The sequence below is a fragment of the Podarcis pityusensis genome, assembly GCF_964106645.2.
Source record: "Podarcis pityusensis genome assembly, chromosome: 17".
NCBI lineage: Eukaryota > Metazoa > Chordata > Lepidosauria > Squamata > Lacertidae > Podarcis > Podarcis pityusensis.
In genome coordinates this window covers 3,112,730-3,127,934 of record NC_138042.1, presented here as the reverse complement: position 1 = coordinate 3,127,934, position 15,205 = coordinate 3,112,730, and the positions used below count along the sequence as shown (strand labels likewise).

The 15,205-nt window shown below is 48.0% G+C and overlaps 2 protein-coding genes across 3 annotated transcripts in view; one reads left to right on the top strand and one right to left on the bottom strand.

Annotated features, from left to right (window-relative positions):
- The first annotated feature begins 1,739 nt into the window (after positions 1-1,739).
- Positions 1,740-8,283, top strand: LOC308467049 (caveolin-3-like). Its single transcript, XM_080988425.1, has 2 exons — positions 1,740-1,989; positions 7,265-8,283. Exons 1-2 carry the CDS (start codon positions 1,852-1,854, stop codon positions 7,613-7,615), a joined length of 489 nt encoding a protein of 162 aa, XP_080844551.1. The 5' UTR covers positions 1,740-1,851; the 3' UTR covers positions 7,616-8,283.
- Positions 8,284-9,561: 1,278 nt separating this feature from the next.
- ARHGAP4 (Rho GTPase activating protein 4) overlaps positions 9,562-15,205 on the bottom strand; it is a 38,463-nt gene continuing 32,819 nt past the window's right edge. For both annotated transcript variants that reach the window (XM_080988423.1, XM_080988424.1), the window contains 4 exons: positions 12,682-12,768; positions 12,343-12,498; positions 10,062-10,143; positions 9,562-9,938 (listed from right to left, as the gene is read on the bottom strand). In XM_080988423.1, coding sequence (XP_080844549.1) covers positions 9,714-9,938; positions 10,062-10,143; positions 12,343-12,498; positions 12,682-12,768 — 550 coding nt within the window. In that variant the 3' untranslated portion in view covers positions 9,562-9,713. The remainder of the gene's footprint in view (positions 9,939-10,061; positions 10,144-12,342; positions 12,499-12,681; positions 12,769-15,205) is intronic.

Genomic DNA, 15,205 nt, shown 5'->3' with positions numbered 1-15,205 from the left:
TCAGGGCGGCTAACATCAAAGTATATAATACATTAAAACATAAAATCAAACAATTGATTGAAATACAGCTTAAAATCAAATTAAAATCAGAATAAAATCAGATGGCAACTCACGAACTATAACTACAGTATAGGGGTTGGGAACATTAAGCGCTCACCAGGCCCAGCTATTTGTGCTGGTCTTCCCGGTGGGAAGAGTTTGAGAGGCCACTTACATGAAGGTCTTGTAGAAAGAGGGGGATCAGACTGGGACCCAATCAAAGGCCCGGCGGAACAGCTCCGTCTTGCAGGCCCTGCGGAGAGATGTCAAGTCCTGCAGGGCCCTGGTCTCTTGCGACAGAGCGTTCCACCAGGCCTGGTCGAGGCCAGCCTAACCTCCTTGAAGCCCGGGACCTCCAAGGTGCTATTGTTTGTGGACCATAAGGTCCTCCACGGGACATACCAGGAAAGGCAGTCCCATAAGTACAAGGCCGTATAGGGCTTTAAAGGTTAAAACCAGCACCTTAGACCCGACCCTGTATTCCACCGGGAGCCAGTGCAGCTGGTAAAGCACTGGATGAATGTGGTCCTGTGGCAAGGACCCCCCCATAAGGAGCCTCGCCATGGCATTCTGCACCCGCTGGAGTTTCTGGGTCAGCTTCAAGGGCAGCCCCACATAGAGTGAGTTACAATAATCAGGCTGGAGGTGACAGTGGCGTGGATCAGAGTGGCAAGATCAGGGCGGGAAAGGTAAAGGACCAACTGCTTAGCGCGGCAGAGGTGGAAAAATGCTGCCTTTGCTGTAGCTGAATTCAGCACCAGCTGAAGTTTCTGAGGCAGCCCCATGTTTAATGCATTGCAGAGAGCACACCATGGACAACAATGCTTCCACCTTCTTACTTTAAATTCTCTTCAATTACTTCACTTCTCAAAGGCCAAAGGCCTGGTTACAGAAGCAAGCAGCTGCTTTGCACCTAAAGATATATAATGATGGTGTCAGCAGGTGAGCCTTCCTGGGAAGAGTATTCCATAAATGAGGAGCCACCACAGAAAAGACCCGTCTCATGCTGCAACCCTCTGGGCCTCTCACAAAAAAGGGCCTCACATGATGACCGCAGGATCCTAGTCAGTTCATATGGGGAGAGTTGGCCCTTGAGATATTGCAGTCCTAAGACTTTTAAGGCTTTATAGGTCAAAATCAGCATTTTGAATTGAACCCGGAAACTAATTGGCAGTCATTGCAGTCAGACCAGGATCAACCTTATATGCTCAAACCATCCTGTCCAGAGCAACAGGCTGCTGAATTCAGCACCAGCTGAAGTTTCTGAACTTTCTTCAGAGGCAGACCCGTGTTTAATGCAGTGCAGTAATCTAATCTAGAGGTCCTCTGTCCTTTAACATTTAAGGTGATTACCGTACTGTGATGTAATCGGGAGCAAAAGAAAAAGGGAGGAGAGATATTTTCCATTTTAACAAGATATAGGTGACCCAGATATGACAGATACCCTTTAATTTTTTCTGAAATCCTGGCTGCCACCTGGATAGTTGTTTTCAGCTGGATGGACAAATACAGAGACCCTTCATAGCAACATTCTATTGCAATTATTTTACACTATGAAATAAAAAAGGGATAGAGCCATTAACTATACCATAAACTATACTAAGCCTTACCAAAAAAAACCTCTGCCCTACCCTAGAGCCAGATGCATTCTGGCTTTGAAGCAGACTATTTTCAGAACAGACTCCCCTATCTGTGGACTGCAGTCCAGACGGAGTCAGCAGGTGGGGAGAGGGAGCTCCGTCCTGACAGCCAGTGACAACTGGCTGGCGCTCTTCAGAGGGAAAGGAGCTAAGCAGGGAACGGCCTGGAGCCATGGCCCAGCAAGGAGGAGGAAGAGAGGAAGAAGAAGAAGAAGTGACCCTGGGGAAGATAGACTCCCGGGACCCCCTCACCAAAGAGATTGATCTGGTGGAAAGAGACCCCAAGCAGATCAACCAAGAAGTGGTAAAGGTGAGAGCATTCCTATTTTAATGGCAGAAAGAAGCACACTCCTGAGGATGCAAAATGATGAAGTTCCCTTTAGACTGAGAGCAGATGGAGCGAGGAGGTGGGGGTGGGGGTGGGCAAAGCTTTCAAAAATAGCCCAGGAACAAAAGAGAAAATTCCTTCTGCAGATAGCACCAATGCTCCTTTGCAGTAACTTAAAGAAAGCAGAGTGTGCTCTCTACCCTCCCCCTTATGATATTCATTTGTGCACCAAGTGAGACTTAAAACTTGAGGGATCTGCTTTGTCCCCCATCCACCTCCCCAGAAACCTAAAGTCCACAAGCGGGAGCAGGGTGCAAAAGTTGTGAAGAGAGGAGGAGATTAAGGGACAGTGCTCCCCTGAAGAGCTTGTTTTCAGTGCCAGAACTGAGCTCACAGCCCTTTCAGGCAGAAGACCCATCTCTCCTTTCCTTGGCAAGCTTTTTTCATTTCACCAGCCTTTCTGGGGTGGGTGGGTTGCTGCTGTTGTGAAAACCATTGGGACCTACTGTAATACCTGTAGATCCTGATCAACCTTCTGCTCATCTCTGCTATGGCACAAAACTCCCCTAAAAAAAGGGAGAGTGGCATATATGCCCCATGGAACATACAATCTAAAAGCGCCTTGAGCATCTCGTATTGTGGCAGAAAGGCGGGACATTAATGTTGTTGTTCATAATATATATAGCAAGGGGAGAACATAAGAATAGGGATGGCTAGTGATGAGCAGCAAATGCAGTTACTTAGATGAAGAATAGGTCAGTGGCTGTTTAGGGCCAAATGTGGCCCTCAGTTGCTTCCCATTTGGGTCCCAGCACTGACCCACCCTTTCCCTCCTTCTCCTGAGGAGAGACCCAGGCAAAGGTCTCTTTAAAGCCCAGTATAAACAGCAGAAGCTCTTCTGCACTCGATCCATGAAGCACTTCACCAACTGAGATACAGACAAAAGCCCAACGTCTGTTGCTATTTGCTACGGGGAAAGAGAGTAGATTCTCCAAGAATCCTTTCATCTGTGGGCTCACCCACACTTCCCTTGATCCGAGAGGTTTTTCTTTTGTTCTGCTGCTTTTCCCGGGAAAGCCCGCTCTTTTCTGATGAATTGGAACAAACGTCAATCAGGTTACAGCAGTAAAGAGCAGGTTTAGGACCACAGAAGTGTGGCTGAGCCCTGTGTCTGGGTGGATATGGCCATTAACGAATGCTGCTGTCAGTTCAATGCTTATATTGTTTCAGAACAACGTCCTTGTGGACAGTTAGGGCTGATCCATACTTCCTCTTGTGCCGCTGCTTTCCCCTGGGAGAAACTTCTCTTTAGCACTCAACTGGAGCAAAAGGCAGCTTGGGTTTTCTGCGGATTGCCATTTGCTCCGATTTAGAGCTCGAGTGGCTTTCCCTGGGAAAGGAGCAGGGCAACCACCCAGACCCATTGCTTTCTCTGAGCCCTTAGTTGCCAGGGGATGGCTTTGGGGCAGCTGGAGTGAAGATGGCACAGCAGGGGAGGAAGAGTCAGCTAGGTCTTCACAGAAAAGGTTGGGCTGTGAAGAGGATTTGAAGAGGGAGGGAGAAAGAGGTAGGAGGCAGTTTGTGGCCTAAGGGCAGTGAGAGAGAATGGCCAATGTACTGGACCTCTCACCGAGCCAGAAACAGAGTGCAGATGCCTCAGCTGACACGCTCACTGCATTTATTTCAAAGACATGAGCCTCAGGTGCAGGACTGCAAAGCTACCTACAGCTAAAATTTCCATAAACATGAAATAATGTTTTTGTGGAAAAGAATTAAAACAGGAGAGTGAATGGGAGATCTCAAAGGCAGCTGGAACAGTCCTTCAGCCCATAGTGGCAGTCGCTTCCTCCTAGTTCATCTTTAGAAAGAATTGGTCACCACCAAAAAATTCAGAGTGGTGGCTATTTCTGTAACTCAGACACACATCCACGTTCATTTCTCCCAAGCACCAGAGGCTCATGGGAGTTCACAGGTAGGAATTGGCAATTGGTGGCCATGGGGCCCTTTGAGAAAGGCTCTTTGGTGCCAAATCAGGGGCATATGATTTGCTGTCCATTATATTGAGGGGGAGCGGACTGGGACCCTGGCTTGCCACTCCCAGTTGTCCTCAGGAACTGGGGCAGGGTGGAGGAGGTCCTAAGAATGAGTAATGCAATCTTCATCTCCCAGTGGACTTACTATAACCTCGCCTATTTGTTGTATAAAAAAGATAGCCAGCTTCCTCACTTGATTCCTTGTTTATCCTGCCTTCCTGCATGTTGCTCAGAGCAATGCTCACAGCATAACAACAGCCCTGTGAGGTAGTTTAGATTAAAAGGAGCTAATTTGCCCCAGATTGCTAAAAGAGACACTTGTGATATTCCACATATTACCATATTGGCCTGAATATTAGCCGCACCCAAATATAAGCTGCACCTTTAAAATTCAAGGGGGGGAAAGGAAAAAGAGACAATATCTGAATATAAGCCGCTCCCTTAAAATTCCGCAGACACTCACACCCGTTCTCTTTTACACTATGCCTGCAGCGATATCGTAAAAGCCAATTTTTGTAAGGTCGCGAAGTTAAGACACACTTTAACTTTTCATGGTCGGAATTTGGAAAAAAAAGTGAGGCTTATATTCAGGCCAATATGGTATGTCATACACCTGAAGTGAGTTTGATTCCCAGTGACTTCTCTTTCCTGCATCCACATCATACATTTAAAGCATACAACTCCCCTAAAATATTCCTGGGAACTGTAGTTTCCCCACCTCAGAGCTACAGTTCCCAGCACCCTTAATAAACTACAGTTCTCAGGATTGTTCTGGGCAGTGCTTTTCTTCTAGAAAAAAAGAGGTGCCAGTACTGCATACCTTTGAGTACCTCCAGAAAAAGCACTGCTTTGCAGGGAAAACCATGTGCTTTAATGTGTGGTGTGCACTGACAAGGACATGGTCAGTAATGCTGTGGGTTCATGAATTTTACTAGCCCATGCATAGCCTGGAAAAGAGAAGGAAGCAATCCTTTCCATATGCAAGGGCTTCCAGTCTTACAGCTCACCTCACGGCAATTCTTACTCCCCATAGGTGACCAGGCAAGTGGTGTGGTGTTTTTTTATTGTACTCCCCAAGGCTCCAAGCTGCGTGTGTTTGTGTGTGTCTGTTCATTCCAACTGCAGTGGGGAAGCAAAGCCTCCTCTCTCTGTGTTCCATGTTTGGCCCTCAGAAGCAGAACTGGATGCAGTTCTCTTTTTAGCTTTATGACTCTGCCAACGGGTGGTTATCCCACCATGCAAGAAAGCTAACAAGGCTATAAAAAGGACCGATTGAAAAGAAGAAAGAAAATGGCACTCTGGAAGAATATTGCTAATGTTTAATCCACTTAATGCTGATCACGTTGCTCTACCTTTGGGAGGTCTGCTCTCATCTCTTTACATTTTAATCTGACTTTTGCTCAGGATTTAAAATACAGTCGTACCTTGGATCCCAAACACCTTGGTACTCGGACGTTTTGACTCCCAAACGCCACAAACCTGGAAGTGAGTGTTCCGGTTAGCGAACATTCTTTGGAACCCCAACGTCCAACCGGGCTTCCGATTGGCTGCAGGAGCTTTCTGCAGCCAATTAGAAGCTGCACTTTGCTTTCCGAATGTTTTGAAAGTCAATTGGATATCTAGAACGGATTCCGTTCAGCTTCCAAGGTACAACTGTGCACCAACCCTGCCCTTCTTGGCAGAACCTGGACAGCTCCCAACCATTAAAAGCAGTCTGTAAATTCACACTTTCTCTAATCTAGGATGGATTATGATCAATTTGCACAGAAGTCCAGGGACTATTTTAGTGCTGGGGCGGAAAACCTACATGACAATCCTTCTCCCACAAATGAACACGGGGGGGGGGGTGCAATGCACCAGGAGGTTCTACCAGAAGTTCCTCTGGGTTTGGTCTCATCAGTCTGATCTGTCTGCTGCCTCTAATGGTGGATTTCAACTCTGTTGACAGAGGCAGGTGCCTCTTCTTGGTGCATGAGAGGCCTGCCTCTGCAAGGAGATTAAATAGATGTGCTTAAGCAACAGTCATAGCTCTGTAAAGGCTCTATAGAGTCAGTAAAGGCAAGCTTCCCAAGGAAGGAGGTTTCACAGAACCAGCCAAAGGAGCCCACTGAGGTTTCTACACAGGAAATTGCCATCCAAAGCAAAGCTTTTCTCCTGACTACCTGAACAGCCGAAAGGATTCATATGGTTAGGAGCGCTCCTTGAGGTAAGCTGGACCCAAGGCCACAGAGAGCATTGCAGTATGTTAAAAATTTGCCCATGTAATCCGAGGAAATGATTGAGGAAAACAGAAAGAATGAAACATGAGAACACAGCCAGAATAACATACAAGAAAGGCCAGTCGGCTGGCACATATCCTGTTTGGGACAGAATCTTCCCCAAAGGTGTTTGTTTCATCCTCATGAACATTTCAGACCATGAATTGTGGACCTCCTGGCTCTTCTAGAAGTGGGTGCAGAACCAGGGCAGAATGACAGGCCACCTAAGATCAAGTTCTCACAGGGGCCCAAAAGGCATCTGTGAGCAGAACCTGAACAGAAGAGCCCTCTCCTCATGGTCTTCAGAGGCACTATCATGGCAAGTAGCTCCTGCTAGCCATGTCCATCATGAATTTGTCTAACTCTCTTTTAAAGCCATCCAAGGTGGTGGTCATCACTTCTCATGGGAGCAGATTCCATAGTTTAACTATGTGCTGTGTGAAGAGCTTCCTTTTGACTCTTCAGATGTTCATGATGCAAAAGTGTGTGACAAAGCATAGTTGGCCACTTGTCAGGGGAAAAGGCAGCTTCCTGTGTGGAACAGCTTGGAGTACTGAAGCAGCTGGGATGGAGGTTGCGTAACCCTGTCCTGACGACTGCAACTCCCCACATAGGGTAGAAGACAAATGTCTGTGAGGGTGAGCACAGGCTTAGAGCTTCACCAAGAGGAAAAACGGCTTTGGGGAGGGGATTTTAAGCAAGCACCATCTCTTGCTGTCTCTCTGCTCATAGCCATTCCATACCAGAAGCTGCTTTGGCCTGGCCATTGTGTGACATGCAGCTGTGTGCAATGTCCAGCTAAGGGCAAAGAGCACTCATCCATCACACGCTAGAACCCAGATGTGCAAGGCTGGTTGCAGCTCCCCCAGAGGCAGAGATGCTCAACAAGACTGTCTATTCTAAAATTCATATCCTGGTTAAAATTAAGCCCTGCCTGACTCATGGCTTTTTTCCCTACCTTGCCAGGTGGACTTTGAAGATGTGATTGCTGAGCCAGAGGGCACGCACAGTTTTGACGGGGTGTGGAAGGCGAGCAACACCACTTTTACTGTCAGCAAGTATTGGTGTTACCGGATTCTGTCGGGGGCTCTGGGCGTGCCCCTCGCCCTGCTCTGGGGCTTCCTCTTTGCCTGCATTTCCTTCTGCCACATCTGGGGAGCCATGCCTTGCATCAAGAGCTACTTCATAGAGGTGCAGTGCTGTGGGCGCTGCTATGCCCTTTGCATACGCACCTTCTGCGACCCACTTTTCGAAGCTGTGGGGAAGGTCTGCGGCGATGTCCGAGTGGCCCTGCGCAAGGAACGTGCCAAGGACTGAGGCTCTGTTTGGGACCAGGACAGGACTCCGGGGTTTGCCTTCCTCCAGCTAGAGGCCTGATCTAGGTGGAAGCTTCCGGCTGGTGGAGCTATTCCTCTAACTCCCTGTCCTCCACATGCCAAGCCAAAGTGGTGGTCTGGAATGGGAAATCCAAACAGCAGCCCCTAAACACACACACATGACAGAATCTAGTGGGAAGTACTTTGCAGAAACCTCATCAATTAGGCTGGCATGGCAGGCGTTCTGAGTAGGATATGCCCTATGGGTCCTGCATCTGTCTGTCTTCTATTTCTGCCCCCATGAAGCAGCCCTCTGTCTCACAGTGTGCCACAGTATGAATTCCTTTGTGTACTGAATTAAAGCACCATGTCTCATGTTGCGATTAGCTCCATCCTCTCCTAGGACCGACAGTCACAAGACATAAGGTTTCATCCATCCATTCTCTCGTCCCTTTGAAGCTGCAGTGTGCCGTCAGGGACAGCCTTTCAACACTTCTTCTTCCAAGCAGGGAAAACAGCAGCACTGCGGCAACTGCACAGTTACAAAAATCCAAGTTCAGCCACTAGTGTCAATTCCTGCTTTGAAAAGAAAGGTGACTATTTTCCTTTTGTTAAAAGAAACAAAAACAAATCTGCATTGTATGAAAATAAAGCCCAAGAGATCCTTCAGTGCCGTGTTTATTCCATAAAAAATTCCGGCTGGAGGGTACTTCTGCGGAGAGTTTACAAATCCAGTTTATTGCAAGAGACAGCAGGGGGAGATCACAGTACAGAATTGTTTCTGGTAATGGAGAAGAGAATCAATACCAGGGCTGTGTGTATGCTGTGATTCTGTGAGAGAACCAAAAAGGCACAGGATGTGGTATTGGGCACCAAATTCCACTTCCTGAGACTCTCAGCTGTATTTTTTTAATAAAAAAAAATTAAAGCAAGTTTCTAGCCTTAATGGCTGCAAAGATATGCTTGAAAGTGTATGGTCCAAAGCCTGTTGATATTTTAGAAGCCACAGCAGTGGCTTAGTAAGATTTCCATGGGGGGGAATCTCAGAGCACTGTACAGATGCCTCCCCCTCTTTTTGACTAGCCCAAGCAGAATAAATTATGAAAGAGACTCCACGCAAGTTTGCTTGATTTGCATAATTTATACAGGTTGAAGAATTCAGCTTTTCTTGGCACAGAATTTTAAAGCATAGAGTTACACACAGCCCTGATTAATACTGAGCAGCTCAGACTTTTTATTTAAAAAAATGAGAGAGAGGAACAGAGTAGACCTTCCTTGAATGCAAGGGAAATATTGGCACATGGATGCCCTCCCCCAACTATGTCCCCTTACTTATTGCCCCAATGTAAAAGGGTGATGCACACAGGGATGAGGTTGCACCGGGGACAGCGTGGGGGGGGGGAGAGTTTTACAAATCCAGACAAATGTGAGAAGCACCAAGGGATACATGGCGGGGTTGGAAAGCGGGAGGGAAGAGAGGGAAGAAGAGAACACAGCTGGCGAGGGCTTGTGTGAATCATGTCAGGAACAGAACACACATACAAGAGAGAGACTCCTCCTTTTCAACACCTTGCATTGTAACCCACACTAGTCACTATTAGCCCCCCCCCCACCCGCCCTTAGCCAAGAATAGATCCAAAGGAATCCTGGTCCCCCACCTCACCACTTTCACATGCAAATCCAAGTGCAAACCATGGGTAGCAGAGGAGAGGCAGAACGGGTGGGGGCAGACAATCCTAAAAGTTGCCATATGTTTAAAGCAGCTCCCCACCCCCACCCCCGACACACACACCCCGAATCCACAACATTAAAACTTCCAGACTCGCCTCCAGGGTGCACAAGGACACTGGATAGCAAATTCCACTTAACGCATTTGGCTTGAAATTAAACTCCCATAAAAATCAGATCGCCACCCTCCCAAATCGTTTTGTAACAGGAGAGAGAGAGAGAGAGAGAGAGAGAGAGAGAGAGAGAGAGAGAGAGAGAGAGACTCACACATCTGCCCTGAGTTGGTATTCAGAAGATGAAGGGGGAGGGGAAGATTATCACAGTATTGGGCAAGACATGTTGGGGACACTTCCCCCCACCCCAAGTCTGGCTCACTCTCCGTTCCCAGAGGATTTGAAGACCCCTCTGCCCCGCAGGAGCACCCTGTTCGAAGAGACCGTTTTGGCAGGGATGGCTCCCTTCTTGCCAGCGGGGGTGCCCTTTGGGGGCTCTGGCTGCTCAGGGTGGGGGAGGGCATCATCAGCCCCCATGTGCTTCAAGCCAGAAGTTTTTCCAAGAAGTTCCTTGAACACAGAATCCATATTTCTGGCAACCTCCTAAAAATTGAGAAATAGAGAAAAAGACTGGTGAGGGAGCAGGGCAGGTGGGGGGGGGGAGGAACTGCAGAGGCAGAAGAAATGTTCTATGGGGAGAAAGAGAGAAAATGATTGGCACTTTACCTTATCTACTTCCACCCGTTTCTCCATTGGCCCCTGCCTCTCTGAGCTGTTGACTCCCCAGGGCCGTGGGCTAACTTCTGGCCTGGGGCAAAGCAAACAGCACAGAAGAGAGTATTAAATTTAAGACCTCCTATTGTCGCTAACTGCATCATCAGGATTCTAGTCCACATAGTTAAATCTCTGCACTTCTCTGCTTGCCTCTCAGCTATGTTGTTGTGCGCTTCCATTTCCCAGAGTGATGGGAAGTTATGGGCAGGGTCACAGGGCACATTTCCTTGGGGGAAGAGTATGCTAGAGACTTAAGGTGCCTTTGCATTTTGCAAATTACTTCTCTAACCACAATGACGAGAAAGAGAGAGAGAGAGAGAGAGAGAGAGAGAGAGAGAGAGAGAGAGAGAGGCTACACTATAAATCTATGGAGGGACATTCCTTATCTTTGTGCAACACAGGAACAGATTAACAGAGGTAAGATGCCTTTACTTCTATTCTGGATCACTGTTCCATACAAACTCAAGTACTGCCTGCCTCCTTTGGTTTTTTCCTGACACTGCTCTGACAAGCTTATGATGTCAGTAACAGCATTCCTTATGTTTTCAGCAAGATGTTACTCTTCAGCATAAAACTCACTTTGCCAAACTCTCCCTGATCTTTCCAGCATCATCTTACCTGCACCTCTGCTGCTCATCTGATTCTTCTTTCCCTACTAATGGATCCCTATGGCTGGATCCACTCAAGCAGTGGCAGAATGAGATGGCAGAATGGACTGTTCCATTTCAATCTGCCTACAGAGGAAAACCATTTTTGAATGCTCTCCCATATATATATATATAAGATTTCGACTTGCAGTGAGCTTTGTTGTGTTTTAATGTAAGGAAGCATCCATGGGGCAGCGACACAGCTCATTGGCAGAGCAACTGCTTTGCATGCAATCCCCGGGGCAATCCTCAGCATCGCCAGGGATCCTGCAATGCTTCTGCAGGTCAGTGTAGCCAGTACTGAACTAGAGGGACCAGTGGTGTTCCTTGTTATAAGCCTTCTTCCTATGTTTGATTCTAAAATGAGAATCTCATGTCTATGGTCACTTTACCACTCCAAGACTCTGCCACCTCATCTGCTGCATAGGTTGTAGATCTAACCAAAGACCCGACTATTACATTGCCGGAGTGGTGGAGTCACTTAGAATCATAGAATCATAGAGTTGGAAGAGACCACAAGGGCCATCGAGTCCAACCCCCTGCCAAGCAGGAAACACCATCAGAGCACTCCTGACATATGGTTGTCAAGCCTCTGCTTAAAGACCTCCAAAGAAGGAGACTCCACCACACTCCTTGGCAGCAAATTCCACTGTCAAACAGCTCTTACTGTCTGGCCAGATCCCAGGCCATCTGGTATCATCAATGCAGTTTGAAGAGAGGTTCAAAAGAGAGTTCGGATGGCCGTCTATCAGGGATTCTTTAGTGGCAATTCTGGCATTGCAGGAAGCTAGACTAGATGAGCCTCGGGTCCCATCCAGCTCTACAATTCCATGATTCTAATGAGAAGCAACCCACCTCCTTCTCTTCTGCCCTGGGTAAGGGCTTCCCATGGACCTTACTAGAGCTCTGATGCCCTGAGCACACCCTGCTGAAGGAGGACAGACAGACAGCAGTTTAATTCTTTATTACAAAGCATGAACTTGTGGTAGCTCCTAAGTTGCACCGAACACTCACGTACGCTTCTGGTGGCTAAGCAGCTGGCATCCCCTCCCCAGGCTAGTGCTCCAAGCTGTTGAGCAGAATGGCGACCACATCTCCACCCAAACTTAGGTACTCTTGCCTGATGGGATGTGTGCAAACAGCCTGCAGCTTCTCCTACATGGATGTTGCCACTGTGCCTGCCTCTTCAAACCCCTCCTGGTCCTTGGAGACAGCAGGGAAGAGGACGGAGGGGATTGGGGATTCTACCAGCCACCTCTCTAAGGACATGTCTCTTCCTCTGCTCCTGGCGTGTTCTGCACCTCCTCTCCTGTCTCCAACTGCTCAGCCTCTTCCCTTCCTCCAGGCCCGACTCCTGCCTCGTGGGAGGCACAAAACCCCACAAATGGCTGAGCCCTTCCCCTGCCTCTGCTACACACCCTGCCAGTCCCTGACACCTGGTAATACAAGAGTCATAGAATTGTAGAGTTGGAAGGTCCAGCCCCCTGCAATGCAGGAATCTCAACTAGATCATACATGGAGAGATTGCTATCCATCTAACGTACATTTCACCCACCTACCCATGCTTTCTTCTTCATTGCTCTCACCTTTCAGTTGGGTGAAAGGTCCTGGAGTGGGCAGGCTGCAGGAGGGGGAAGGACAGGCGGCCCCCATCCATGAAGGGCGATGCCAGCTTGCGGATGGGGCTGCTCCCGCCACCACGCTGGCGACCCCCACCACCCGCATCTGAATTCATCCGCAGCCTGGGAAAGAGAGAGAAAGAGCATCTGCTTATAAGACGGATCCAGCCCCAAGGTGCCCAGGCACAGCCATCTCTGGGGTGGAATGCAACCGTTCCTACAGGTGCCGTCATCCTCCACCACGCAGCCAGCGCTGAGATGCTGCCACTTCCTGGGAAGAGGTCTGTCTGCCACACCTTCTCCTACCTGCTGGCGGGTTCAGGGAGCGGCTCATCCACAGAGGGTCCCGTGTCAATCTCTAACCTGGAACTCCGGGGGCTAGATTGTTTCTCGCTGCCAGGGTAAGCGACAGGGGGAAATAGAAACTTGTTAAAAAAAGCCGGTGGGAGGAATTTTCCTCCCGAGCTAGCCTAAGGTGCTTCCCCACAGTCACCTTTCTAGAGGTCCTCAGAGCACAGCCACAGTGGGGAGCTGCAAACACTAACTTCGCTTAGCCCACCCATGAGGAACAGGGAGTCCTGAAGTAACTATTCAGCACAGAGGGGCATCTACCCAGCACTCCCACTGCTGTAAGGACCCTGACTCTTTTCCCTTTTTTTTTTCTTAAAACAAACAAGCTTCTGCCACGGCATACACATCATATATTTAAAGCCCATTGCTTCTTGCAAAGAATCATGGGAACTGTAGTTTACCCTGCCAACAGCCACAATTCCCAATAGCCTTAACAAACTACAGTTCCCACGATTATTTGGAGGAAATTGTGCACTTTCCATGTATGTTGTGTATGCACCCTAAGTCTCTAGTCCTCTTGGAAATAAAAAGTCACTATATAGGAGCATCATGGGGCACCTGTTTCCAGTACCTTTATGACCCTCTGTTGCCCATTAGTTCTAAATATCCATGGACTTTCCTCCTGAATCTTGGTCTACACATGCAGCTGAGTGCTGGTGCTTACCTTCAAAGCCCCACATGGCTTGGGACCTGGAAACTTGAGGGATTGCCTTCTCTCACATCAAGCAGCCTCAGAGGTTATGTATCAGGTAAACCCACCAAGGGCCCCTGAGGAGAGCATCTTTTTCGTAACGGCATCTCACTGGTGGAATTCTCACCCCAGGGAGGCCCGCCTGGTGCCTACACTAATATATTTCTATATCAAACCCCTTTATGCTTTTACCAGGCTTTTACCCTCCAATGTATTTCTCCTCCTTGCTCCCTGGGCCACGAACATTTCAAGCACTGTTTTTCAGTGTTTCTGTTAGTTGATCTACCCAGGAAATTTATGATTTAAGGGCAGTATACTTTTTAAATAGACAGAGGCAGCAAAATAAGGGCCCTAGAGTCCCAATGTGGTAGATTGGATTGTGCTACTTCAGGCTGCAAATGGAGGAACTTGCCTTTTAAAAAACATTCTCTCACATAAAAGAACTCCATGCACAATGAAGGATTTAAATTAAGACCATTTGACCAAATTAAAGATAAACTGGATGGATGGTAACAATATTATCAGATCAATGAGTTGTATAAGCTTGATAAGAAAAATGGTTTTGCAACGGAAAAAACCAAATTGGAAACGGAGTTGTTAGATACTAATATTAAAAATCTATCTAAAATGTATAATTTGCTGTTAGACTGGCATTCTTCTTCTTCTTCTTCTTCTTCTTCTTCTTCTTCTTCTTCTTCTTCTCCTTCTTCTTCGTGTCATTTCCCACCCCCAGCCTGAACCAATGCAGCCCAATCTGCCACCTAAGGACTCTATGACCTCAGGCTCCTGCATGCCTAGACCAGGCCTGGCACAGCACCATCACAGAACATCACAGCTCTTCAGCTGTGTAAAAAGCTGCTTCTTGGAACAAGGTCAAAAGGTTCCTTAAAGAGGCAGGCACATTTTAACTCACAAATGCACTTGTGGGTTCTGGGCAAAATGCAGAACTCCGATAATACAGAGAGGAGAATGCAACCCAGCTCCCACTCACCCACAAAGTAATTTGGCCCAGGAAATCCATATCAACCTTAATTGGACTGAGGGAAGCCACAGACCCTTTTCCTTCCCCACAGGCTGCGGTTATTGGTCAGTGGTAAACGTGGCCTGTCTTGTAAACAGCTCCTTTCTGTTCTGCAGTTGAGTCCAGGCATGGCTTCAGGGCTGCAGGGGAGGCCCTGCGTAGTCCCGCTGAGATGACTCATACGTTTTGCGCCACTTCTCATCCCACAAGTGACCCACAGGAACCCGCATGCTGTGGCCCAGCATATTAGCTAGTGACTGGCAGCCTGCTTGAGTGGCTTCAGCCGTTCTTTGTCAAAAGCAGTAAAAAGAGCCACCTCAGCAAAGGAAAGGGTTTCCCTTCCAAAACAGGAAAGCATTTACAAGGTGTCACAACCAGCTGCCTGGAACAATGAGGTGCTGTATATAGTAGGACAGCCCCAGAGAAACGATAAAGACGAAGGCTGTGGTAATAGGACAGTTGATGGTGCCAGAGGTTTCCATAAACTTCTTTTGGCAAACCCACCCCCAAGAGGGAGGGAATGAACGCTTCTTCCAAATAACACAAGTGAACTGCAGTTGCTGTGGGGCATAAACAACAGCCCAAGAGTGGAGACACCCCAACATTCAGGCAGGACGCCATTCATGCAATTAGCAAGTGGCTTTTTATAAAGTAAATTGCAGTCAAAGGGGAGAGGAATCCAGAATCCAGGCATATTAGGCGGGGGGGGGGCAGGGATGTAGCTTTAGTTCTTTGCCCCCAGCCACATCCCTCATCTCAACCAGGCC

Coding starts and splice junctions, on each gene's coding strand:
- LOC308467049 (XM_080988425.1), top strand. CDS start 1,852: ATGGCCCAGCAAGGAGGAGGAAGAGAGGAAGAAGAAGAAGAAGTGACC. Junction 1,990..7,264: donor TCAACCAAGAAGTGGTAAAG/GTGAGAGCATTC, acceptor CTACCTTGCCAG/GTGGACTTTGAAGATGTGAT.